This window comes from Ranitomeya imitator, chromosome 3 (assembly GCF_032444005.1).
Source record: "Ranitomeya imitator isolate aRanImi1 chromosome 3, aRanImi1.pri, whole genome shotgun sequence".
Taxonomy (NCBI): domain Eukaryota; kingdom Metazoa; phylum Chordata; class Amphibia; order Anura; family Dendrobatidae; genus Ranitomeya; species Ranitomeya imitator.
Window position 1 is genome coordinate 682,713,802 of NC_091284.1, and position 25,724 is coordinate 682,739,525.

The 25,724-nt window shown below is 43.9% G+C and overlaps 1 protein-coding gene across 1 annotated transcript in view; it reads right to left on the reverse strand.

The window, feature by feature from the left end:
• Positions 1-25,724, reverse strand: part of SARNP (SAP domain containing ribonucleoprotein) — a 123,674-nt gene that overhangs the window by 92,779 nt on the left and 5,171 nt on the right. The window contains exons 2-3 of the mRNA XM_069758435.1: positions 7,493-7,592; positions 1,729-1,775 (exon numbers count right to left, since the gene is read on the reverse strand). Coding sequence (XP_069614536.1) covers positions 1,729-1,775; positions 7,493-7,592 — 147 coding nt within the window. The remainder of the gene's footprint in view (positions 1-1,728; positions 1,776-7,492; positions 7,593-25,724) is intronic.

Genomic DNA, 25,724 nt, shown 5'->3' on the forward strand with positions numbered 1-25,724 from the left:
GATATTAACCCCTATCTGACCTCGGACAGGATAGTACGTCCGAGGTCAGATCCCCTGCTTTGATGCAGGGCTCCGCGGTGAGCCCGCATCAAAGCCGGGACATGTCAGCTGTTTTGAATAGCCCGTAATGTGCCCGTAATAGACGCGGGCAGAATCGCGATCTGCAGACAGCGGCATTTAACTACCGCATCCGGCCGGGCGGCCGGAAATGACGTCATCGCCGACCCCCGTCACATGATCGGGGGTCGGCGATGCGTCTCCATTGTAACCATAGAGGTCCTTGAGACCTCTATGGTTACTGATCGCCGGTGGCTGTGAGCGCCACCCTGTGGTCGGCGCTCACAGCACACCTGCATTTCTGCTACATAGCAGCGATCAGCAGATCGCTGCTATGTAGCAGAGGCGATCGAGTTGTGCCTGCTTCTAGCCTCCCATGGAAGCTATTGAAGCATGGCAAAAGTGAAAAAAAAAGTTGAAAAAAAATGTTAAAAAAATAAAAAAAATATAAAAGTTTAAATCACCCCCTTTCGCCCCAATCAAAATTAATCCATAAAAAAAAAAATCAAATCTACACATATTTGGTATCGCCGCGCTCAGAATCGCCCGATCAATTAAAAAAAAGCATTAACCTGATCGCTAAACAGCGTAGCGGGAAAAAAATTCGAAATGCCAGAATTACGTTTTTTTGGTCGCCGCGACATTGCATTAAAATGCAATAACAGGCGATCAAAAGAACGTATCTGCACCGAAATGCTATCATTAAAAACGTCATCTCGGCACGCAAAAAATAAGCCCTCAACCGACCCCAGATCACGAAAAATGGAGACGCTACGAGTATCAGAAAATGGCGCTTTTTTTTTTTTTTAAGCAAAGTTTTAAATTTTTTTCACCACTTAGATAAAAAATAACCTAGTCATGTTTGGTGTCTATGAACTCGTACTGACCTGGAGAATCATAATGTCAGGTCAGTTTTAGCATTTAGTGAACCTAGCAAAAAGGCCAAACAAAAAACAAGTGTGGAACTGCACTTTTTTTTGCAATTTCACCGCACTTGGAATTTTTTCCCCGTTTTCTAGTACACGATATGCTAAAACCAATGATGTTGTTCAAAAGTACAACTCGTCCCGCAAAAAATAAGCCCTCACATGGCCATATTGACGGAAAAATAAAAAAGTTATGGCTCTGGGAAGGAGGGGAGCGAAAAACGAACACTGAAAAACAAAAAATCCCAAGGTCATGAAGGCGTTAATAGCCTGGAGAGGGACCATGGTTATTGACCACCCCCCAGCTAAAAACATCTGCCTCCAGCCACCCCAGGAAAGTCGCATCCATAAGACTGGATTCACACATCTGTTTCGATGTCTGGGTAGACTGCAGAGTATCTCCTGACAAGGCTTATGATTTCAGGTTAGGAGACCCGTAGCCACAGTCCATGCACCAAGGTCTGAAACATTAATGTGTAAACTGATCTCAGCATTATAAATTAATCTATCACCAGCATTTTGTCACCTAATCTGAGAGCAACATAATGTAGAAACAAATCTCTGACTGCAGTGATGTGTCACTTGCTGGGCTGCTTGTTGTACTTTTGATAAAATTATAGTTTTATCAGAAAGAAATGATCCCTAGACTAGTAAACCTGCTGCAATGTAGTCCAATCATGCTGCCACAATCGATTGGCAGCTTGGCTTAATCTCGTGTTAGAATGCAAATTAACATTGTAATTACCTCAGTGTCATCTCCTAGGACATCTACTTCATTGGCCTCCTCTTCAGCTGCAAAAAAGGACAATTAAAACTACATTTTAGAGATAATGATCTTTGTTCCTTTGTTACATTGGAACCCTTGAAAAAAGTCCTTTACATTTTTAAAACATATAGAACTCGTTTGTCTTAAAGAAGTTTTTGGCGTATATAAATCTCCTCATTCTGACATGCCAAGCCTGGCCTGTCACTCTCCACAAGCAGAAACGTTAATCCTTAGGTCCTTGTACAAGGGTAGGTTTCCACAGTCAGTATTGGCAGCGCTTTGGACGCAGCACATGTCCGCTCTGTCCAAAAGCTGCCGGCTTTTGTACGCATGATGATTCCGCATTTGTTCATTGAACCATGCAGAATTACCGCATCCTATACATTGGACTGTGATATTTATCTTGCGGAGACTGAGCGTCTCCGAAAAAAAAATAGACATGTTGCGGTCTAGAAAGACGCCCCACATGTGCGTATACGCAGGGAAGCCGGAGACGTCCCTGCACGCATAGTGGAGATGGGATTTCATAAAATACCACCCACTATGCTGTAACATCAGGCTGCTGTGGATTGGACGCTGTTGCTGTATGCAGTGTCCAGTCCGCAGCGTTTACAGACAGTGGAAACCCTCAAACTTAGAATAGAAACAACTGACATTGATGGATTATCCCATACATAAGCCATGAATGTAGAATATATAGGGTCTGGGAGTCTAATCTCTATTATGTATCAGCAAAATAAAGGTGCTGTGGGGCTTACTTATAGCAGTACACAACACAGCAGCAATCATGAATCTATAGTTGTATATTTGGTGAGGCGGAGACAATGGACAAGAGTAGAAGTCAGTCCATGGTCACCTCATTCTCATCAGTAGAGGTGCAATAGGTCTAACAGCATATTGATGATCATGCTGATGTTAAACAAACCTCAACTGTTTTAGCCAATCCAGCCCAAACTTTAAATGGAGAGGAAATTCGAGCACGCTATTTATACAATTGGTAGAAGTCCCAATATCCCTAGATACAATGGCGGCGGCAGCCACCAGCAAGAAGTACTCACTTGTGGAGCAGGTCATCTTCTGATAGTGGCCAAGGCTTGGTACTGCCCATCCGCCTCCTATTCAAATCAATTAGTACCATGTGGCGGCCACTGTCATAAGATAGCCAGCTCCACAAGCGAGTACTTCTGGCCAGCAGCCGCCAGCAGGGGTGCCAGACCCCCACCGATCAGACATTGAGGACCTATCCAAAGGACAGCACAGATTCCAGTGATCTAAAACGCATGATAATGGGTGGAACAAGGTGGATTTGCATCTTTTCTATCCTTAAAAGGGGTAAGCAAAAAAAGTGAAAAAAAAGGAAATGTCATAATAAATTCCTAAATACCTTTAATCATTCAGGCATGTTTGCTTTTTCTAGAGAGGTACTCACTACAGAATTAAACTTGGCACCCATTCTGTAATGGCATCTTCAGATGAATCACATGATCGGGGGTCAGCGATGCGTCTGCATAGTAACCATAGAGGTCCTTGAGACCTCTATGGTTGCTGATGCTGGATTGCTATAAGTGCCACCCAGATGATCGCTCCCATGTAGCTGAGCCGATCGAGTTATGCCAGCTTCTATAAAATTTAAAAAAAAAAAAAAAAAATCAAACCTACACCATTTACAGTAGTATCGCCGCGTTCAGAATCGCCTGACCAATAAAAAAAAAAAAAAAAAAAAGATTAACCTAATAGCTAAATGGCGTAGCGAGAAAAAAATTAGAAACGCCAGAATTACGTTGTTTTTTTGGTCGCCGCGACATTGCATTAAAATCCAAAAGCGGGTGATCAAAAGAACGTATCTGCACAAAAGTGGCATCAATAAAAACGTCGGCTTGGAATGCAAAAAATAAGCCCTCAACCGACCCCAGATCACGAAAAATGGAGATGCTACGGGTATCGGAAAATGGCGCAATTTTATTTTTTTACCAATTTTAGAATTTTTTTTTCACCACTTAGATAAAAGAGAACCTAGGCATGTTTGGTGTCTATGAACTCGTAATGACCTGGTGAATCATAATGACAGGTCAGTTTTAGCATTTAATGAACCTAGTAAAAAAGTGTGGGATTGCACTTTTTTTTTTTGCAATTTCACCGCACATGGAAATTTTTCTTTTCTAAAACACGATATGGTAAAACCAATGATGTCGTTCAAAAGTACAACTCGTTTAGCAAAAAATAAGCCCTCACGTGACCATATTGATGTAAAAATAAAAAAAAGTTATGGCTCTGGGAAGGAGGGGAGCGAAAAACAAACACGGAAAACCCAAGGTCATGAAGGGGTTAAAATAAGATCACCCCGTAGCCTTTGTTTTTCCAAACTAAATAGCCCCAAGTGTAATAACCTATCTTGGTATTGCAGACCCCCCAGTCCTCTAATAACCTTGGTCGCTCTTCTCTGCACCCGCTCCAGTTCAGCTATGTCTTTCTTATACACCGGAGACCAGAACTGTGCACAGTATTCTAAGTGTGGTCGAACAAGTGACTTATATAGAGGTAAAATTATGTTCTCCTCATGAGCATCTATGCCTCTTTTATTGCATCCCATTATTTTATTTGCCTTTGTAGCAGCTGCCTGACACTGGCCACTGAATATGAGTTTGTCATCCACCCATCCACCCAGGTCTCTTTCATTGACGGTTTTGCCCAGAGTTTTAGAATTAAGCACATAATTATACATCTTATTACTTCTACCCAAGTGCATGACCTTACATTTATCCCCATTAAAGCTCATTTGCCATTTATCAGCTCAAGCTTCTCCTTAAAATGTGTGTAACTTCTTAAGTAAAACTAATTAGGAATTCATTTCTAATGACATTTCCTTTATTTATTATTCCCAGAAAATCCTTTTAATTATTATGGAACTTTATCTTCTAAAAACCACATTGACAGAAAGGTCTATTCCAAAGCTTATACATTTCCATGTTGCAAAGAAATAAAACCCATTGTAAATGAATATACAGATATTTGAAAACCACTTAGTGTTATTGCTGCAAAATAAAAAAAAACATTACTTTGCAAATAGTCACACCTATTTTCTGTATCAATCTCCTAAGCAGATCTACGTGTCTCCATAGTTATGGAAACAGGAACATAGTTCTATAGTTACAGACTACATAGAACACATGCACTATACTAAGCAACATTTTCAAGTCAAGGCTATTTGTTAAGTTGTATTATGTTTCATTTCAAATATACAATAAGAAAAGTAATAAAATAATGGTTTAAAAAAGATGTACAATTGCATTGGATGGTGTAGAAATTGCATCTAGTTCCCCCCCCAAAAAAATATTAAAGGGTTATTCCCCTTTACCTTTTCATAAATGGGTATTGTTTGATACTGCTTGCAAAAACAATGGTGCTGCAAACAAGGATGAATGTTATTTTATGAGGGGGGGGGGGCATGGTGATTGAGAAGGGATTGTCCGAGAAGTGGACAACCCCCTTTATCATACTTCGTATGTTTACAGCGCCTTGCCTAGGAGGCTGCCCACAATGTCTAGCTTGAAAGCACTGTACTGAGGGTGGTAACAACACGCTCTAGTGATCCTAGCTAGCTCCAAAACCGGGCTTACAAGCCCAATATAGAATACTAGCTATTGAACCCGTTCTACGCCCGGGTGGCGAGCATTTATATTGGTATATGGTCTCCATCCTGGTATGTGCTGCTCCATCCTGCGTCCCCATCCTGTCATTTGCTGCTCCCATCCTGCGCCCCCATTCTGTCATGTGCTGCTGCCATCCTGCGCCCCCATTCTGACATGTGCTGCTCCATCCTGCGCCCCCATTCTGTCATGTGCTGCTCCCATCCTGCGCCTCCATTCTGTCATTTGCTGCTCCCATCCTGCTCCCCCGTCCTGTCATGTGCTGCTCCCATCCTGTCATGTGCTGCTCCCATCCTGCGCCCCGGTTCGGTCATGTGCTGTTCCCATCCTGCGCCACCGTTCTGTCATGTGCTGCTCCCATCCTGCGCCCCCGTTCTGTCATGTGCTGCTGCCATCATGCACCCCCATTCTGACATGTGCTGCTCCATCCTGCGCCCCCATTCTGTCATGTGCTGTTCCCATCCTGCGCCCCCATTCTGTCATGTGCTGCTCCCATCCTGCGCCTCCATTCTGTCATTTGCTGCTCCCATCCTGCGCCACCGTTCTGTCATGTGCTGCTCCCATCCTGCGCCACCGTTCTGTCATGTGCTGCTCCCATCCTGCGCCACCGTTCTGTCATGTGCTGCTCCCATCCTGCGCCCCCATCCTGACATGTGCTGCTCCCATCCTGCGCCCCGGTTCTGTCATGTGCTGCTCCCATCCTGCGCCACCGTTCTGTCATGTGCTGCTCCCATCCTGCGCCCCCGTTCTGTCATGTGCTGCTGCCATCATGCACCCCCATTCTGTCATGTGCTGCTCCATCCTCCGCCCCATTCTGTCATGTGCTGTTCCCATCCTGCGCCCCCATTCTGTCATGTGCTGTTCCCATCCTGCGCCCCCGTTCTGTCATGTGCTGCTCCCATCCTGCGCCCCCGTTCTATCATGGGCTGCTCCCATCCTGTCATGTGCTGCTCCCATCCTGCACCCCGGTTCTGTCATGTGCTGCTCCCATCCTGCGCCCCCATTCTGTCATGTGCTGCTCCCATCCTGCACCCCCGTTCTGTCATGTGCTGCTGCCATCCTGCACCCCCGTTCTGTCATGTGCTGCCCTATTCTGTCGTGTGCTGCTCCCATCCTGCGCCCCCGTTCTGTGCCACCGTTCTTTAATTTGCTGCTCCCATCCATATGCCCCATACGCTGCTCCATAATATATGCCCCGTATCAGGTGGCGTAAGTAACAAATAGCTGTGGCATGAAGTGCCACTGCCTCATGCCACAGCAATTTGTTACTTGCGCCACCTGATTCCTTTCCGCCGCCATTTTCTTGGTCCTCCTGCTGGCGGAATCGGCGCCTGCGCAGTCCGCGCTTTCCGGCGCCATTTCCTTGAAGACACGGTGTCTTCAAGGAAATGGCGCCGGAAAGCGCGGACTGCGCAGGCGCCGATTCCGCCAGCAGGAGGACCAAGAAAATGGCGGCGGAAAGGAATCAGGTGGCGCAAGTAACAAATTGCTGTGGCATGAAGTGCCACAGCTTCATGCCACAGCAATTTGTTACTTACACCATTCCTTTCCGCCCATTTTCTTCGTCCTCCTGCTGCCGGAATCAGCACCTGCGCAGTCCGCGCTTTCCGGCGCCATTTTCTTGAAGACACACCTGCAGTGTGTCTTCAAGAAAATGGCGCCGAAAAGCGCGGACTGCGCAGGTGCCGACTCCGGCAGCAGGAGGACGAAGAAAAAGGGCGGGGCGGAAAGGAATGGCGTAAGTAACAAATTGCTGTGCATGGCCATTTTTTTTTCCTGACACTATAATGTAACGCTTGGAGCGTCGCGCCTGCGCAGTCTATAAAGGCTTCGGACAGAGTGACGCTCCCAGCGTTATATTATAGATCTTGGAAGCACTGTGTATAATCTGCTGTCTTGCAACAATTGTCAGCCTCCAAGCCATTGACCTGTAAATAGAAAAGTTACTATCTCAAGAACAGCTGAAATTTTAAATGAGTAAAATTTAAAATAAAAATTTAAAGTAAAAACCACTATCCAACAAGATCTATTTATAAAGACTGGAATAACCCTTTAATAAAAGTCAGTGAAGAGTTAAAACGTGAGCTTTAGCCAACCGTGTTCGTCTATATATGCTTGAAGTCTGTTCACCAGGTCACTCTTGTTACCCTTCACCTCCAAACCACGGGCGAGGCATTCCTGCTTCAGCTCTGCTAGCTGCAAAAAGAATTGTGAGAAAAGAACAAAGTATTATTGTACTCAGATTAGTAAACTAGAATGGTTTGACTAAACTCATAGGGATCTAATAGTTTCATTAAAGGGGTTGTGCCACAAATAAAAGTTCATATCAAACAATATATCTTGGATTAATAATAAGTTCCACAATTGAATGTGTTTAAATAACCTGTGCTGAGATAATCTTATAAATGTGCCCCTGCTGTGTAATGGCCGTGTCTGACTGTACAGGGACATGGCCTGATCATACCACAGCTCCTGGGCAGGGGGGACAAAAAAAAATACAGACATTACAGCTGATTCTTTTTGTGAGGTAAACCATTTCCCTGTTTTTAACCCCTTCATGACCCAGCCTATTTTGACCTTAAAGACCTTGCCGTTTTTTGCAATTCTGACCAGTGTCCCTTTATGAGGTAATAACTCAGGAACGCTTCAACGGATCCTAGCGGTTCTGAGATTGTTTTTTCGTGACATATTGGGCTTCATGTTAGTGGTAAATTTAGGTCAATAAATTCTGCGTTTATTTGTGATAAAAACGGAAATTTGGCGAAAATTTTGAAAATTTCGCAATTTTCACATTTTGAATTTTTATTCTGTTAAACCAGAGAGATATGTGACACAAAATAGTTAATAAATAACATTTCCCACACGTCTACTTTACATCAGCACAATTTTGGAAACAAAATTTTTTTTTGCTAGGAAGTTATAAGGGTTAAAATTTGACCAGCGATTTCTCATTTTTACAACGAAATTTCCAAAACCATTTTTTTTTAGGGACCACCTCACTTTTGAAGTCAGTTTGAGGGGTCTATATGGCTGAAAATACCCAAAAGTGACACCATTCTAAAAACTGCACCCCTCAAGGTACTCAAAACCACATTCAAGAAGTTTATTAACCCTTCAGGTGCTTCACAGCAGCAGAAGCAACATGGAAGGAAAAAATGAACATTTAACTTTTTAGTCACAAAAATTATCTTTTAGCAACAATTTTTTTATTTTCCCAATGGTAAAAGGAGAAACTGAACCACGAAAGTTGTTGTCCAATTTCTCCCGAGTACGCTGATACCTTACATGTGGGGGTAAACCACTGTTTGGGCACATGGTAAGGCTCGGAAGGGAAGGAGCGCCATTTAACTTTTTGAATGAAAAATTATCTCCATTGTTAGCGGACACCATGTCGCGTTTGGAGAGCACCTGTGTGCCTAAACATTGGCGCTCCCCCACAAGTGACCCCATTTTGGACCCCCCAAGTGAGCACTTTAAACCCTCAGGTGCTTCACGAATTGATCTGTAAAAATGAAAAAGTACTTTTTTTTCACAAAAAAATTATTTTCGCCTCAATTTTATCATTTTCACATGGGCAATAGGATAAAATGGATCATAAAATTTGTTGGGCAATTTCTCCCGAGTACAGCAATACCTCACATGTGGGGGTAAACCACTGTTTGGGCACTCGGCAGGGCTCGGAAGGGAAGGAGCGCCATTTGACTTTTTGAATGGAAAATTAGCTCCAATTGTTAGCGGACACCATGTCGCGTTTGGAGAGACCCTGTGTGCCTAAACATTGGAGCTCCCCCACAAGTGACCCCATTTTGGAAACTAGACCCCCCAAGGAACTTATCTAGATGCATATTGAGCACTTTAAACCCCCAGGTGCTTCACAGAAGTTTATAACGCAGAGCCATGAAAATAAAAAATAATTTTTCTTTCCTCAAAAATGATTTTTTAGCCTGGAATTTCCTATTTTGCCAAGGGTAGTAGGAGAAATTGGACCCCAAATGTTGTTGTCCAATTTGTCCTGAGTACGCTGATACCCCATATGTGGGGGTAAACCACTGTTTGGGCGCACATCAGGGCTCGGAAGGGAAGGCACGCCATTTGGCCTTTTAAATGGAAAATTAGCTCCAGTCATTAGCGGACACCATGTCACGTTTGGAGAGCCCCTGTGTGCCTAAACATTGGAGATCACCCAGAAATGACCCCATTTTGGAAACTAGACCCCCAAAGGAACTAATCTAGATGTGTGGTGAGGACTTTGAACCCCCAAGTGCTTCACAGAAGTTTATAACGCAGAGCCATGAAAATAAAAATAAAAAATTTTCTCAAAAATGATCTTTTAGCCTGCAATTTTTTATTTTCCCAACGGTAACAGGAGAAATTTGACCCCAATATTTGTTGTCCAGTTTCTCCTGAGTACGGTTATACCCCATATGTGGGGGTAAACTACTGTTTGGGCACATGCCGGGGCTCGGAATTGAAGTAGTGACGTTTTGAAATGCAGACTTTGATGGAATGCTCTGCGGGCGTCACGTTGCGTTTGCAGAGCCCCTGATGTGGCTAAACAGTAGAAACCCCCCACAAGGGACCCCATTTTGGAAACTAGACCCCGAAAGGAACTTATCTAGATATGTGGTGAGCACTTTGATCCCCCAAGTGCGTCACAGACGTTTACAACGCAGAGCCGTGAAAATAAAAAATCATTTTTCTTTCCTCAAAAATGATGTTTTAGCAAGCATTTTTTTTATTTTCACAAGGGTAACTGGAGAAATTGGACCCCAGTAATTGTTGCGCAGTTTATCCTGAGTATGCTGGTACCCCATATGTGGGGGTAAACCACTGTTTGGGCACACGTCGGGGCTCGGAATTGAGGGAGCACCATTTGACTTTTTGAATACGAGATTGGCTGGAATAAATGATGGCGCCATGTTGCGTTTGGAGACCCCTGATGTGCCTAAACAGTGGTAACCCCTCAATTCTACCTCCAACAATATCCCCAGCACACCCCTAACTGTAATCCCAACTGTAGCCATAACCCTAATCACACCCCCTAACCACAACCCTAATTCCAGCCCTAACCCTAAGGCTATGTGCCCACGTTGCGGATTCGTGTGAGATTTTTCAGCATCATTTTTGAAAAATCCGCGGGTAAAAGGCACTGCGTTTTACCTGTGGATTTACCGCGGATTTCCAGTGTTTTTTGTGCGGATTTCACCTGCGGATTCCTATTGAGGAACAGGTGTAAAACGCTGCGGAATCCGCACAAAGAATTGACATGCTGCGGAAAATACAACGCAGCGTTTCCGCGCGGTATTTTCCGCACCATGGGCACAGCGGATTTGGTTTTCCATAGGTTTACATGGTACTGTAAACCTGATGGAACACTGCTGCGGATCCGCAGCCAAATCCGCTGCGGATCCGCAGCCAAATCCGCACCGTGTGCACATAGCCTAATTCTAAAGGTATGTGCACACACTGCGGATAACGCTGCGGATCCGCAGCAGTTTCCCATGAGTTTACAGTTCAATGTAAACCTATGGGAAACAAAAATCGCTGTACACATGCTGCAGAAAAACTGCACGGAAACGCAGCGGTTTACATTCCGCAGCATGTCACTTTGTGCGGATTCCGCAGCGGTTTTACAACTGCTCAAATAGAAAATCGCAGTTGTAAAACCGCAGTGAAATGCGCAGAAAAAATGCGGTAAATCCGCCATAAATCCGCAGCGGTTTAGCACTGCGGATTTATCAAATCCACAGCGGAAAAATCCGCAGAGGACCAGAATACGTGTGCACATACCGATACCCTAACCCTAACCATAGCCCTAACCCTAACCCTACCCCTAACCCTATTCTAACATTAGTGGGGAAAAAAAATTCTTTATTTTTTTATTGTCCCTACCTATGGGGGTGACAAAGGGGGGGGGGGGGGGTCATTTATTATTTTTTTTTATTTTGATCACTGAGATTTGATCACTGAGATAGATTATAATGCACTTTGGAACGAATCTGCCGGCCGGCAGATTCGGCGGGCGCACTGCGCATGCGCCCGCCATTTTGGAAGATGGCGGCGCCCAGGGAGAAGACGGACGGACCCCGGCAGGATCGGTAAGTATGATGGGGTGGGGGGAAATCGGAGCATGGGGGGGGGGGGTGGATCGGAGCGCGGGAGGGGTGGAACGGAGCACGGGGGGGGGGGGTGGAACGGAGCACGGGGGGGTGGATCGGAGTGCAGGGGGGGTGATTGGAGCACGGGGAGGGTGATTGGAGCACGGGGGGAGCGGACAAGAGCACGGGGGGAGCGGAGCACAGGACGGAGGGGAGCCGGAGCAGTGTACCGGACAGATCGGAGGGCTGGGGGAGCGATCGGTGGGGTGGGGGCACATTAGTGTTTCCAGCCATGGCCGATGATATTGCAGCATCGGCCATGGCTGGATTGTAATATTTCACCAGTTATAATAGGTGAAATATTACAAATCGCTCTGATTGGCTGTTGAAAGTGAAACTGCCAATCAGAGCGATCGTAGCCACGGGGGGGTGAAGCCACCCCCCCTGGGCTAAACTACCACTCCCCCTGTCCCTGCAGATCGGGTGAAATGGGAGTTAACCCTTTCACCCGATCTGCAGGGACGCGATCTTTCCATGACGCCACATAGGCGTCATGGGTCGGATTGGCACCGACTTTCATGACGCCTACGTGGCGTCATGGGTCGGGAAGGGGTTAAACAATATTTTATCTCAAAGAAAAAAAACAAACAATATTAGCGGTGATCCAGTGCTGTCCAGTCTGTATAGTCTATGTACTTTTGTTCATGACACAACCCCTTTAAGGAGTAATTAAACCTTTATGTTTTTCATATTACATAAATATAAATACAAGAAAATCAGGGGGACCTGGTTCTCAAGACTCCCGTTGTTCACTCATGACCCTCCTTTTTACTCACTGGAGAGATATACAGCTCATCAGATAGGAGGGCATAGCTCTCACCTGCCAAGAGCACCCATAGCAGGGAACAGACTAAAGGTACCTTCACACTGAGCAACTTTTGAACGATAACGATAGCGATCCGTGACGTTGCAGCGTCCTGGATAGTGATCTCGTTGTGTTTGACACGCAGCAGCGATCAGGATCCTGCTGTGACATCGCTGGTCGGAGCTAGAAGGCCAGAACTTTATTTTGTCGTCAGGTCACCCGCTGTCATCTCTGGATCGGCGTGACAATGAGTCCCCGGGTAACCAAGGTAAACATCGGGTTACTAATCGCAGGGCCACGCTTAGTAACCCGATATTTACCCTGGTTACCATTGTAAAAGTAAAAAAAAAAAAAAAACACTACATACTTACATTCCGGTGTCTGTCAAGTCCCTCGCCCTCAGCTTCCCGCACTGACTGTGAGCGCCGGCCGTAAAGCACAGCGGTGACGTCACCGCTGTGCTCTGCTTTACGGCCAGCGCTCACACAGTCAGTGCGGGAAGCTGAGGGCGAGGGATGCGACAGACACCAGAATGCAAGTATGTAGTGTTTTTTTGTTTTTTTACTTTTACAATGGTAACCAGGGTAAATATCGGGTTACTAAGCGTGGCCCTGCGCTTAGTAACCCGATGTTTACCCTGGTTACCCGGGGACTTCGGCATCGTTGAAGACAGTTTCAACGATGCCGAAGTCTTTCCCCGGATCGTTGGTCGCTGGAGAGAGCTGTCTGTGTGACAGCTCCCCAGCGACCACACAAGGACTTACCAACGATCACGACCAGGTCGTATCGCTGGTCGTGATCGTTGGAAAGTTGATCAGTGAGAAGGTACCTTAAATGAAAAGTATAGGGTTCATAGCTTATGCTTTTCTTTTGAATTTGCAGCCCAGTCTGTGTGCTCCTCTCTGCTGTGCACCTTTTGGGGAAAAAGAAGGGGGTGGTTTGAGCACTTGATGGAGGTCTCAGAACCCGGAAAGCCACTGATTTGCTTGTATTTATAAGGGCTCTGTAATATTAAAAAAAACTACAGAGCTTTAATTGTAATAGTTTTACTAGTACACTATATACAGTTGTAACTGAATGGGCTCAAATTCCGACCAACTAATGTAAGAAGCTTGTGGAAGGATACCCTAAAGGTGGACCCAAGTTATTAGTTTACGGGCAATGGTACCACTTACTAATGAAATGAATGTAAACTTTTGACTTTGCAGTAAGTAATAAAAATGCCTTAAAACATTCTCCCTCTCTCTCATTATTCTGGCATTTGGCAAATATTAATGATTATGGTAATCCTAATTGTCCTAAACCGGGAAGGTTTATTCTGATTTCATGTCAGATATTGAGAAAAACCTGCAGAGTTGTCTTTTTATATAGTGTATGTACACTTCCAATTTCATTTTTTTAACCCCTTTCTGACATGTGACGTACTATCCCGTCGAGATGGGGTGGGCCCGTATGCCCACCGATGGGATAGTACGTCATAGCGATCGGCTGCGCTCACGGGGGGAGCGCGGACAATCGCGGCCGGGTGTCAGCTGACTATCGCAGCTGACATCTAGCACTACGTGCCAGGAGCGGTCACGGACCACTCCTGGCACATTAACCCCCGAAACACTGCGATCAAACATGATCACAGTGTTCCGACGGCATAGGGAAGCATCGTGCAGGGAGGGGGCTCCCTGCATGCTTCCCTGAGACCCTCGGAGCAATGCGATGTGATAGTGTTGCTCCGAGGGTCTCTTACCTACTTCTCCGTGCATGCCCCGGATCCAAAATGGCCGGGGGGCTGCATCCGGGTCCTGCAGGGAGGTGGCTTACCAGCGCATGCTCAGAGCAGGCACCGGGAAGCCTCTCTGCAGTGCACGTCAGATCGCTGATCTGGCATAGTGCATTGCAAAGTGTCAGATCAGTGATTTTACACTATAACACAATGCCCCCCGGGGCAATGTTACAGTATAAAAAAAAATTCAGATGTGTAAAATATATATATATATATATATATATATATACACACATTCTATATTTTTTATAAAAATATTGTTCCCATAAATACATTTCTTTATCTACAAAAAGAAAAAAAAAACAACAATAAAATGTACACATATTTAGTATCGCCGCGTCCGTAACAACCCAACCTATAAAACTGTCCCACTAGTTAACCCCTTCAGAGAACACCGTAAAAAAAAGGGCAAAAAAACAACGCTTTATTATCATACCGCCGAACAAAAAGTGGAATAACACGCGATCAAAAAGATGGATATAAATAACCATGGTACCGCTGAAAACGTCATCTTGTCCCACAAAAAACGAGCCGCCATACAGCATCATCAGCAAAAAAATAAAAAAGTTATAGTCCTCAGAATAAAGCGAGGCAAAAATAATTACTTTTTCTATAAAATAGTTTTTATCGTATAAAAGCGCCAAAACATAAAAAAATGATATAAATGAGGTATCGCTGTAATCGTTCTGACCCAAAGAATAAAACTGCTTCATCCATTTTATCAAACGCGGAACGGTATAAACGCCCCCCCCCCCCCCCAAAAAAAAAAAGATATTCATGAATAGCTGGTTTTTGGTGCTTCTGTCTCACAAAAATCGGAATACAAAAATGTCACGCGCCCAAAAATGTTACCAATAAAAAAGTCAACTCTTCCCGCAAAAAACAAGACCTCACATGACTCTGTGGACCAAAATATGGAAAAATTATAGCTCTCAAAATATGTTAACGCAAAAAATATTTTTTGCAATAAAAAGCATCTTTTAGTGTGTGACGGCTGCCAATCATAAAAATCCGCTAAAAAACCCGCTATAAATAGTAAATAAAAACCCCCTTCATCACCCCCTTAGTTAGGGAAAAATGATTTTTTTTTAATTTATTTCCATTTTCCCATTAGGGTTAGGATTACATTTACGGTTGGGATAAGGGTTAGGGGTGTGTTGGGGTTAGGGGTGTGGTTGAGGTTAGGGTTTCAGTTAGAATTGGGGGTTTCCACTGTTTAGGCACATCAGGGCTCTCCAAAGGCAACATGGCATCCCATCTCAATTCCAGTCAATTTTGCATTGAAAAGTCAAACGGCGCTTCTTCCCTTCCGAGCTCTGCCATGCGCCCAAACAGTGGTTTACCCCCACATATGGGGTATCAGCGTACTCAGGACAAATTGCAAAACAACTTTTGGGGTCCAATTTCTTCTCTTACCCTTGGGAAAATAAAACAAATTGGAGCTGAAGTAAATTTTTTGTGAAAAAAAGTTAAATGTTCATTTTTATTTAAACATTACAAAAATTCCTGTGAAACACCTGAAGGGTTAATAAACTTCTTGAACTTCTTGAATGTGGTTTTGAGCACCTTGAGGGGTGCAGATTTTAGAATGGTGTCACACTTGGTTATTTTCTATCATATAGACCCCTAAAAATGACTACAAATGTGATGTGGTCCCTAAAACTAAAAAGAAAATGGTGTTGTAAAAATGAGAAATTGCTGGTCAACTTTTAACCCTTATAACTCCCTAACAAAAAATGTTGGTTCTAAAATTGTGCTGATGTAAAGTAGACATGTGGGAAATGTTACTTATTAAGCATTTTGTGTGACATCTCTGTGATTTAAGGGCATAAAAATTCAAAGTTGGAAAATTGCAAAATTTTCTAAATTTTCGCCAAATTTCCGTTTTTTTCACACAAACGCAGGTAATAGCAAAGAAATTTTACCACTATCATGAAGTACAATATGTCACGAGAAAATCTCAGAATCACCGGGATCCGTTGAAGTGTTCCAGAGTTATAACCAGGGTGGATAAAAATCAATGTTTTTTTTTTTTTTTTTTTTAAATAAAAAAATAAATAAAAAAAATAAAAAATAAAAAAAAAAATCGGATTTTTTTTATTTAAATCGGATTTTTTTTATTTAAATCGGATTTTTTTCAATAAACTGCTTTTTGAGGAAAATATTTTACCATCCAAAGGTTCTTCCATCATGAGATAAAGCCGAGTTGTTTAACTCAGTAGAATAAAGGCTGTATATGTGTAACATTCATAATGCCATGCTCTTCCAGAGGTTTCTGTAGGATTAGTGGGCAGTTTCTCTCCTATATTATCACAGACGCTCGCTTTACTTCCGCAGTTCTCAAAACTGAATTTGACTCCGCAGAGGTCCCAGCCTCTTCTTCACGGCAAAAATGTTACAACATGAACAGTGTTGAGAAAAAGACCTTAATCCTATTGTTCTACAAACCTATGAATACAGAATCAACCCCTTCAGTGCCAAGTCCAAGAAGTTAGGCATTTTGCACGCATGCCTGCCTTACCGATAGGCGAAGGAGCTTCATTAACCCCTTCACCCCAAAGCCTGTTTTCACCTAAGTGACAGGGCCAATTTTTACAATTCTGACCACTGTCCCTTTATGAGGTTATAACTCTGAAACGCTTCAACGGATCCTGGTGATTCTGACAAAGTTTTCTCGTGACATACAGGTCCTTCTCAAAAAATTAGCATATAGTGTTACATTTCATTATTTACCATAATGTAATGATTACAATTAAACTTTCATATATTATAGATTCATTATCCACCAACTGAAATTTGTCAGGTCTTTTATTGTTTTAATACTAATGATTTTGGCATACAACTCCTGATAACCCAAAAAACCTGTCTCAATAAATTAGCATATTTCACCCATCCAATCAAATAAAAGTGTTTTTTAATAGCAAACAAAAAAACTATCAAATAATAATGTTCAGTTATGCACTCAATACTTGGTCGGGAATCCTTTGGCAGAAATGACTGCTTCAATGCGGCGTGGCATGGAGGCAATCAGCCTGTGACACTGCTGAGATGTTATGGAGGCCCAGGATGCTTCAATAGCGGCCTTAAGCTCATCCAGAGTGTTGGGTCTTGCGTCTCTCAACTTTCTCTTCACAATATCCCACAGATTCTCTATGGGGTTCAGGTCAGGAGAGTTGGCAGGCCAATTGAGCACAGTAATACCATGGTCAGTAAACCATTTACCAGTGGTTTTGGCACTGTGAGCAGGTGCCAGGTCGTGCTGAAAAATGAAATCTTCATCTCCATAAAGCATTTCAGCCGATGGAAGCATGAAGTGCTCCAAAATCTCCTGATAGCTAGCTGCATTGACCCTGCCCTTGATGAAACACAGTGGACCAACACCAGCAGCTGACATGGCACCCCACACCATCACTGACTGTGGGTACTTGACACTGGACTTCAGGCATTTTGGCATTTCCTTCTCCCCAGTCTTCCTCCAGACTCTGGCACCTTGATTTCCGAATGACATGCAAAATTTGCTTTCATCAGAAAAAAGTACTTGGGACCACTTAGCAACAGTCCAGTGCTGCTTCTCTGTAGCCCAGGTCAGGCGCCTCTGCCGCTGTTTATGGTTCAAAAGTGGCTTTACCTGGGGAATGCGGCACCTGTAGCCCATTTCCTGCACACGCCTGTGCACGGTGGCTCTGGATGTTTCCACTTCTCCACAATCTTCCTCAGGGTCCGGTCTCCTCTTCTCATTGTACAGCGTTTTCTGCCACATTGTTTCCTTCCAACAGACTTACCATTGAGGTGCCTTGATACAGCACTCTGGGAACAGCCTATTTGTTGAGAAATTTCTTTCTGGGTCTTACCCTCTTGCTTGAGGGTGTCAATGATGGCCTTCTTGACATCTGTCAGGTCGCTAGTCTTACCCATGATGGGGGTTTTGAGTAATGAACCAGGCAGGGAGTTTATAAAAGCCTCAGGTATCTTTTGCATGTGTTTAGAGTTAATTAGTTGATTCAGAAGATTAGGGTAATAGGTCGTTTAGAGAACCTTTTCTTGATATGCTAATTTATTGAGACAGGTTTTTTGGGTTATCAGGAGTTGTATGCCAAAATCATCAGTATTAAAACAATAAAAGACCTGACAAATTTCAGTTGGTGGATAATGAATCTATAATATATGAAAGTTTAATTGTAATCATTACATTATGGTAAATAATGAAATTTAACACTATATGCTAATTTTTTTAGAAGGACCTGTATTGTACTTCATGATAGTGGTAAAACTTCTTCGATATGACTTGCATTTATTTGTGAAAAAAACAAAAATTTGTCGGAAATTATGAAAATTTAGCAATTTTCAAACTCTTAGTTTTTATGCCCTTAAATTAGAGAGTTATATCACATAATATAGTTAAAGGGAACCTGTCACCTGAATTTGGCGGGACTGGTTTTGGGTCATATGGGCGGAGTTTTTGGGTGTTTGATTCACCCTTTCCTTACCCGCTGGCTGCATGCTGGCTGCAATATTGGATTGAAGTTCATTCTCTGTCCTCCATAGTACACGCCTGCACAAGGCAAGATTGCTTTGCACAGGCGTGTACTATGGAGGACAGAGAATGAACTTCAATCCAATATTGCAGCCAGCATGCAGCCAGCGGGTAAGGAAAGGGTGAATCAAACACCCGAAAACTCCGCCCATATGACCCAAAACCAGTCCCGCCAAATTCAGGTGACAGAGTCCCTTTAATAAACAACATTTCCCACATGTCTGCTTTACATCAGCACAATTTTGGAAACATAATTTTTTTTTGTTAGGACGTTATAAGGGTTAAAAGTTGACCAGCGATTTCTCATTTTTGCAACAAAATTTGCAAAACCATTTTTTTACGGACCACCTCACACTTGAAGTGACTTTGAGGGGTCTATATGACAGAAAATGCCCAAAAGTGACACCATTCTAAAAACTGCACCCCTCAAGGTGCTCAAAACCACATTCAAAAAGTTTATTAACCCTTCAGGTGCTTCACAGGAATTTTTTGAATGTTTAAAAAAATTGAACATTTAACTTTTTTTTCACAAAATTTTTACTTCAGGTCCTATTTGTTTCATTTTACTAAGGGTAACAGGAGAAATTGGACCACAAAAGTCATTGTACAATTTGTCCTTAGTACGCTGATACCCCATATGTGGGGGTAAACCACTGTTTGGGCACATGGCAGAGCTCGGAAGGGAAGGAGCGCCATTTGACTTTTCAATGCAAGATTTGCTGGAATTGAGATCAGAGCCCATGTCACGATTGGAGAGCCCCTGATGTGCCTAAACAGTGGAAACCCCCACAAGTGACACCATTTTGGAAAGTAGACCCCCTAAGGAACTAATCTAGATGTGTGGTGAGCACTTTGAACCTCCAAGTGCTTCACAGAAGTTTATACTGTAGAGCCGTAAAAAAAAAATTTATATTAATTTTCACAAAAAATGATCTTTTTGCCCCAAGTTTCTATTTTCCCAAGGGTAAAAGGATAAATTGGACCACAAAAGTTGTTGTGCAATTTGTCCTGAGTACGTCGATACTTCATATATGGGGATAAACCACTGTTTGAGCGCATGGCAGAGCTCGGAAGGGAAGGAGTGCCATTTGACTTTTCAATGCAAAATTGGCTGGAATTGAGATCGGACGCCATGTCGCATTTGGAGAGCCCCTGACGTGCCTTAACAGTGGAAACCCCCCACAAGTGACCCCATTTTGGAAAGAAGACCCCCTAAGGAACTTATCTAGATGTGTGGTGAGCACTTTTAACCCCCAATTGTTTCACTAAAGTTTAGAATGTAGCATTGTGAAAATTAAAAAATCATTTTTTTCTTTCCACAAAATGATGTTTTAGCCCGCAATTTTTTTTTTCCCAAGGGTAACAGGAGAAATTGGACCACAAATGTTATTGTCCAATTTGTCCTGAGTACGCTGATACCCCACATGTGGGGGAGAACCACCGTTTGAGTGCATGGCAGAGCTCTGAAGGGAAGGAGCACCATTTGAAATGCAGACTTAGACGGAATGGACTGCAGGTGTCATGTTACATTTGCAGAGCCCCTGATGTACCTAAACAGTAGAAACCCCCCACAAGTGACCCCATATTGGAAACTAGACCCCCCAAGGAACTTATCTAGATGTGTTGTGAGAGCTTTGAACCAACAAGTGTTTCACTACAGTTTATAACGCAGAGCCGTGAAAATAAAAAATATTTTTTTTCCACGAAAATGATATTTTGTCCCCTATGTTTTTATTTTCCCAAGGGTAACAGGACAAATTGGACCCCAAAAGTTGTTGTCCAACTTGTCCTGAGAACGCTGATACCCCATATGTTGGGGGGAACCACTGTTTGGGCACACAGGAGAACTCGGAAGGGAAGGAGCCCTGTTTTACTTTTTCAAAGCAGAATTGGCTGGAATTGAGATCGGACGCCATGTCGCGTTTGGAGAGCCCCTGATGTGCCTAAACAGTGGAAACCCCCAATTATAACTGAAACCCTAACCCCAACACTAACCCTAGACCTAACCCTAGCGGGAAAATGGAAATAAATACATTTTTTTACATTTTATTATTTTTCCCTAACTAAGGGGGTGATGAAGGGGGGTTTGATTTACTTTTATAGCGTGTTTTTTAGCGGATTTTTATGATTGGCAGCCGTCACACACTAAAAGACGCTTTTTATTGCAAAAAATAGTTTTTGCATCACCACATTTTGAGAGCTATAATTTATCCATATTTTGGCCCACAGAGTCATATGAGGTCTTGTTTTTTGCGGGACGAGTTGACGTTTTTATTGGTAACATTTTCGGGCAGATGACATTTTTTGATCGCTTTTTATTCCGATTTTTGGGAGGCGGAATGAACAAAAACCAGCTATTCATGAATTTCTTTTGGGGGAGGCGTTTATACCGTTCCACGTGTGGTAAAATGGATAAAGCAGTTTTATTCTTCGGGTCAGTACGATTACAGCGATACCTCATTTATGTAATTTTTTTTATGTTTTGGCGCTTTTACACAATAAAAACTATTTTATATAAAAAAAATAATTGTTTTTGCATCGCATTATTCTGAGAGCTATAACTTTTTTATTTTTCTGCTGATGATGCTGTATGGTGGCTTTTTTTTTGCGGGACAAGATGACGTTTTCAGCGGTACCATGGTTATTTATATCCGTCGTTTTGATCGCGTGTTATTCCACTTTTTGTTCGCCTGTATGATAATAAAGCGTTGTTTTTTGCCTTGTTTTTTTTTTTTTTGCGGTGTTCACTGAAGGGGTTAACTAGTGGGATAGTTTTATAGAGCGGGTCGTTACGGACGCGGCGATACCAAATATGTGTACATTTATTGTGGTTTTTTTTTTACATAAATAAATGGATTTATTGGGAAATTTTTTTTTTTTTTTTTATTTGGGGATTTTTTTTTATTTTTTTTTTACACATTCTATTTTTTTTTTTTTTTACTTTCTAACATTGTCCCAGGGTGGGACATCTCTGTATTAGATCAGATCGTTGATCTGACACTGTGCATAGCACACTGTCAGATCAACGATCTGACAGGCAGTTTAGGTGGCTTTCTGGCGCCTGCTCTCAGCAGGCGCCGGCTAGCCAGGTCACTTCATGACCCGGAAGGAGTCTGGCGGCCATCTTGGATCCGGGGACTCCTTCCGGGTCACCGGAGCAACGCGATCTCATTGCGTTGCTCCGGTGGGAGAGCGCAGGGAGCCCCCGTCCCTGCGCGATCCCCCTCTATGCCGCTGTCACTACTGACAGCGGCATCAGAGGGGTTAAATGCCCGCGATCGGCGATAGCGCCGATCGTGGGCATTGCAGCGGGGTGTCAGCTGTCATATACAGCTGACACCCGCACCCGATCACCGCGGCGCTCAGCGCGAGACCGCGGTGATCGGTGCGCCGTACTAGTACTGCTACTGGCACTAATGCAGTGCCGGCAGCGCAGTACTAGTACGGCGCATGTCACGAAGGGGTTAAAATATTCCCAAACTGGGTCTCTTTTACGGCCTGCTGCCATTATAAGGAAAGAATGTAATAAACCTCAGATCGTACACACAAACAGATCCAGACTCGTCTGTCTGTGGCTATGCTGCAGTATTGTGCTCAAAGTTTCACTTTCATTTTCTTGTCTGCTTGCCCTTCCTCCTCCTCACACTTAGATTCACATTCTTCTTGTGTTGTGCAGATCTATTCCACTCCAAACAATCAGAAACATATTGTCTAACTTCTTGGACTTGGCACTGAAGGGGTTGATTCTGTATTCATAGGTTTGTAGAACAATAGGATTAAGGTCTTTTTCTCAACTCTGTTCACGTTGTAACATTTTTGCCGTGAAGAAGAGGCTGGGACCTCTGCGGAGTCAAATTCAGTTAGGTAGAAACTTTGATTTAAATCACTGATTTAAATCAAGCCTTACTGACTAGTGATTTAAATCAGTTAGATTTAAATCAAATCCACCCTGGTATAACCTCAAAGGGACAGTGGTCAGAATTGTAAAAATTGGCCCTGTCACTAATGTGCAAACCACCCTTGGGGGTAAAGGGGTTAAACAACGCAGGAGAATAAAGCCTTTTAGAGGGGTTATTCAGTACGCTGAGAACTCCAACCCAATCAGCGCTGGTTTCTCTCTCCCAGCCTCTGGACAAATCAGACATCAAGAGGAAGTCCGAACTGCGGCCGGCCGCTCACTTCCTCTTGACGTCTAAAGGTGTAGAGAGTGAAACAAGCGCTGATTGGGTGCAGTGCTCATATGACAATAATCTCTTGTGAGCGCCATGAGAGTGAAAGCTCACATTGATGGAAAGGTGCTGGAGGAGAGTGTAACTGGTTATTTTACTGGTGGAAATATGCTGATTGAGATAGGGTTGCCTGAATATTAAGGAATTTCACCAGAAGGACCGGCACCTGACATGGATTTCAACCCTCAACATCAGATGATATAATAATAATTTTATTTATATAGCGCCAACATATTCTGCAGTGCTTTACAAATTATAGAGGGGATTTGTACAGACAATAGACATTACAGCATAACAGAAATCACAGTTCAAAATAGATACCAAGAGGAATGAGGGCCCTGCTCGCAAGCTTACAAACTATGAGGAAAAGAGGAGACACGAGAGGTGGATGGTAACAATTGCTTTAGTTATTCGGACCAGCCATAGTGTAAGGCTCAGGTGTTCATGTAAAGCTGCATGAACCAGTTAACTGTCTAAGTATGTAGCAGTACAGACACAAAGGGCTATTAACTGTATAAAGTGTATGAGAACATGATGCGAGGAACCTGATTATGGTTAAAGTTTTTTTTTTTTTTTTTTTAATGGGCCACATAGGGATAGTTAGGTTAATGCGTTGAGGAGGTAGGCCAATCTGAACAAATGAGTTTTTAGGGCACACTTAAAACTGTGGGGATTGGGGATTAATCGTATTAGCCTAGGTAGTGCATTCCAAAGAATCGGCGCAGCACGTGTAAAGTCTTGGAGAAGGGAGTGGGAGGTTCTGATTATTGAGGATGCTAACCTGAGGTCATTATCGGACAGGAGGGCACGGGTAGGGTGGTAGACAGACCAGAGAGGAGATGTAGGGTGGTGCTGAGCCATGGAGTGCTTTTTGGATGAGGGTAGTAGTTTTGTACTGGATTCTGGAGTGGATGGATAACCAGTGTAATGACTGGCACAAGGTAGAGGCATTGGTTTAACAGTTGGTGAGGAATATAATCCTGGCTGCAGCATTCAGGACAGATTGGAACAGGGAGAGTTTGGTAAGAGGGAGGCCGATTAGTAAAGAGTTACAATAGTCCAGACGAGAATGAATAAGTAAAACACTAAAGGTACCGTCGCATTAAAGGGACACTGTCACCTGAATTTGGAGGGAACAATCTTCAGCCATGGAGGCAGGGTTTTCGGGTGTTTGATTCACCCTTTCCTTACCCGCCGGCTGCATGCTGGCTGCAATATTGGATTGAAGTTCATTCTCTGTCCTCCATAGTACACGCCTGCGCCAGGCAAGATTGCCTTGTGCAGGCATGTACTACGGAGGACAGAGAATGAACTTCAATCCAATATTGCAGCCAGCATGCAGCCAGCGGGTAAGGAAAGGGTGAATCAAAAACCCAAAAACCCCGCCTCCATGGCTGACGATTGTTCCCTCCAAATTCAGGTGACAGTGTCCCTTTAAGCGACGCTGCAGCGATCTAGACAACAATCCCGATCGCTGCAGCGTCGCTGTGTGGTCGCTGGAGAGCTGTCACACAGACAGCTCTCCAGCGACCAACTACGCGAAGTCCCCTGGTAACCAGGGTAAACATCGGGTTACTAAGCGCAGGGCCGCGCTTAGTAACCCGATGTTTACCCTGGTTACCAGCGTAAACGTAAAAAAAAAAACACTACATACTTACATTCCGGTGTCTGTCCTCCGGCGCTGTGCTTTCCTGCACTGGCTGTGAGCGCCGGCCAGCCGTAAAGCAGAGCAGTGACGTCACTGCTGTGCTTTACGGCTGGCCGGTGCTCACAGCCATTGCAGGAAAGCACAGCGCCGGAGGACAGACACTAGAATGTAAGTATAGAGTGTTTGTTTGTTTGTTTTTTACGTTTACGCTGGTAACCAGGGTAAACATCGGGTTACTAAGCGCAGCCCTGCGCTTAGTAACCCGATGTTTACCCTGGTTACCAGTGAAGACATCGCTGAATCGGCGTCACACACGCCAATTCAGCGATGTCTGCGGGAGGTCCAGCGATGAAATAAAGTGCTGGACTTTCTGCTCCGACCAACGATGGCGCAGCAGGATCCTGATCGCTGCTGCCTGTCAAACTGAACGATATCGCTATCCAGGACGCTGCAATGTCACGGATCGCTAGCGATATCGTTCAGTGTGTGACGGTACCTTAAGAGTTTTTGCAGAGTCGAAAGTAAGAAATGGGCGAATTCTAGAAATGTTTTTGAGATGCAGATAAGAGCGAGCCAGTGCTCGGATGTGGTGGGTGAATGAAAGCTCGGAATCAAGGATGACCCCAAGGCAGTGGGCATGTTGCTTTGGAGTAATGGTGGAACCGCACACGGAGATGGCAATGTCAAGCAAAGGTAGGTTAGTAGAGGGAGAAAACACAATGAGTTCAGTTTTTGACAGGTTCAGTTTCAGATAGAGGGAGGACATGATGTTAGAGACAGCGGTAAGACAATCACTGGTGTTTTCTAAAAAGGTCGGCGTGATATCAGGAGAAGTGTATAATTGGGTGTTGTCAGCATAGAGATGGTACTGGAAACCAAATCTACTGATTGTTTGTCCAATAGGGGCAGAATACAAAGAGAAGAGGAGGGGGTCTAGGACTGATCCTTGAGGAACCTCAACAGTAAGGGGAAGGTGAGAGGAGGAGGAACCAGCAAAAGATACAGTGAAGGATCGGTCAGAGAGATAGGAGGAGAACCAGGAGAGAACGGTGTCCTTGAGGCCGATGGAGCGGAGCATAGTGAGGAAGAGCTGATGATCCACAGTGTCAAATGCTGCAGAGAGATCCAAGAGAATTAGCATGGAGTAGTGACCATTAGATTTAGCTGTTAGTAGGTC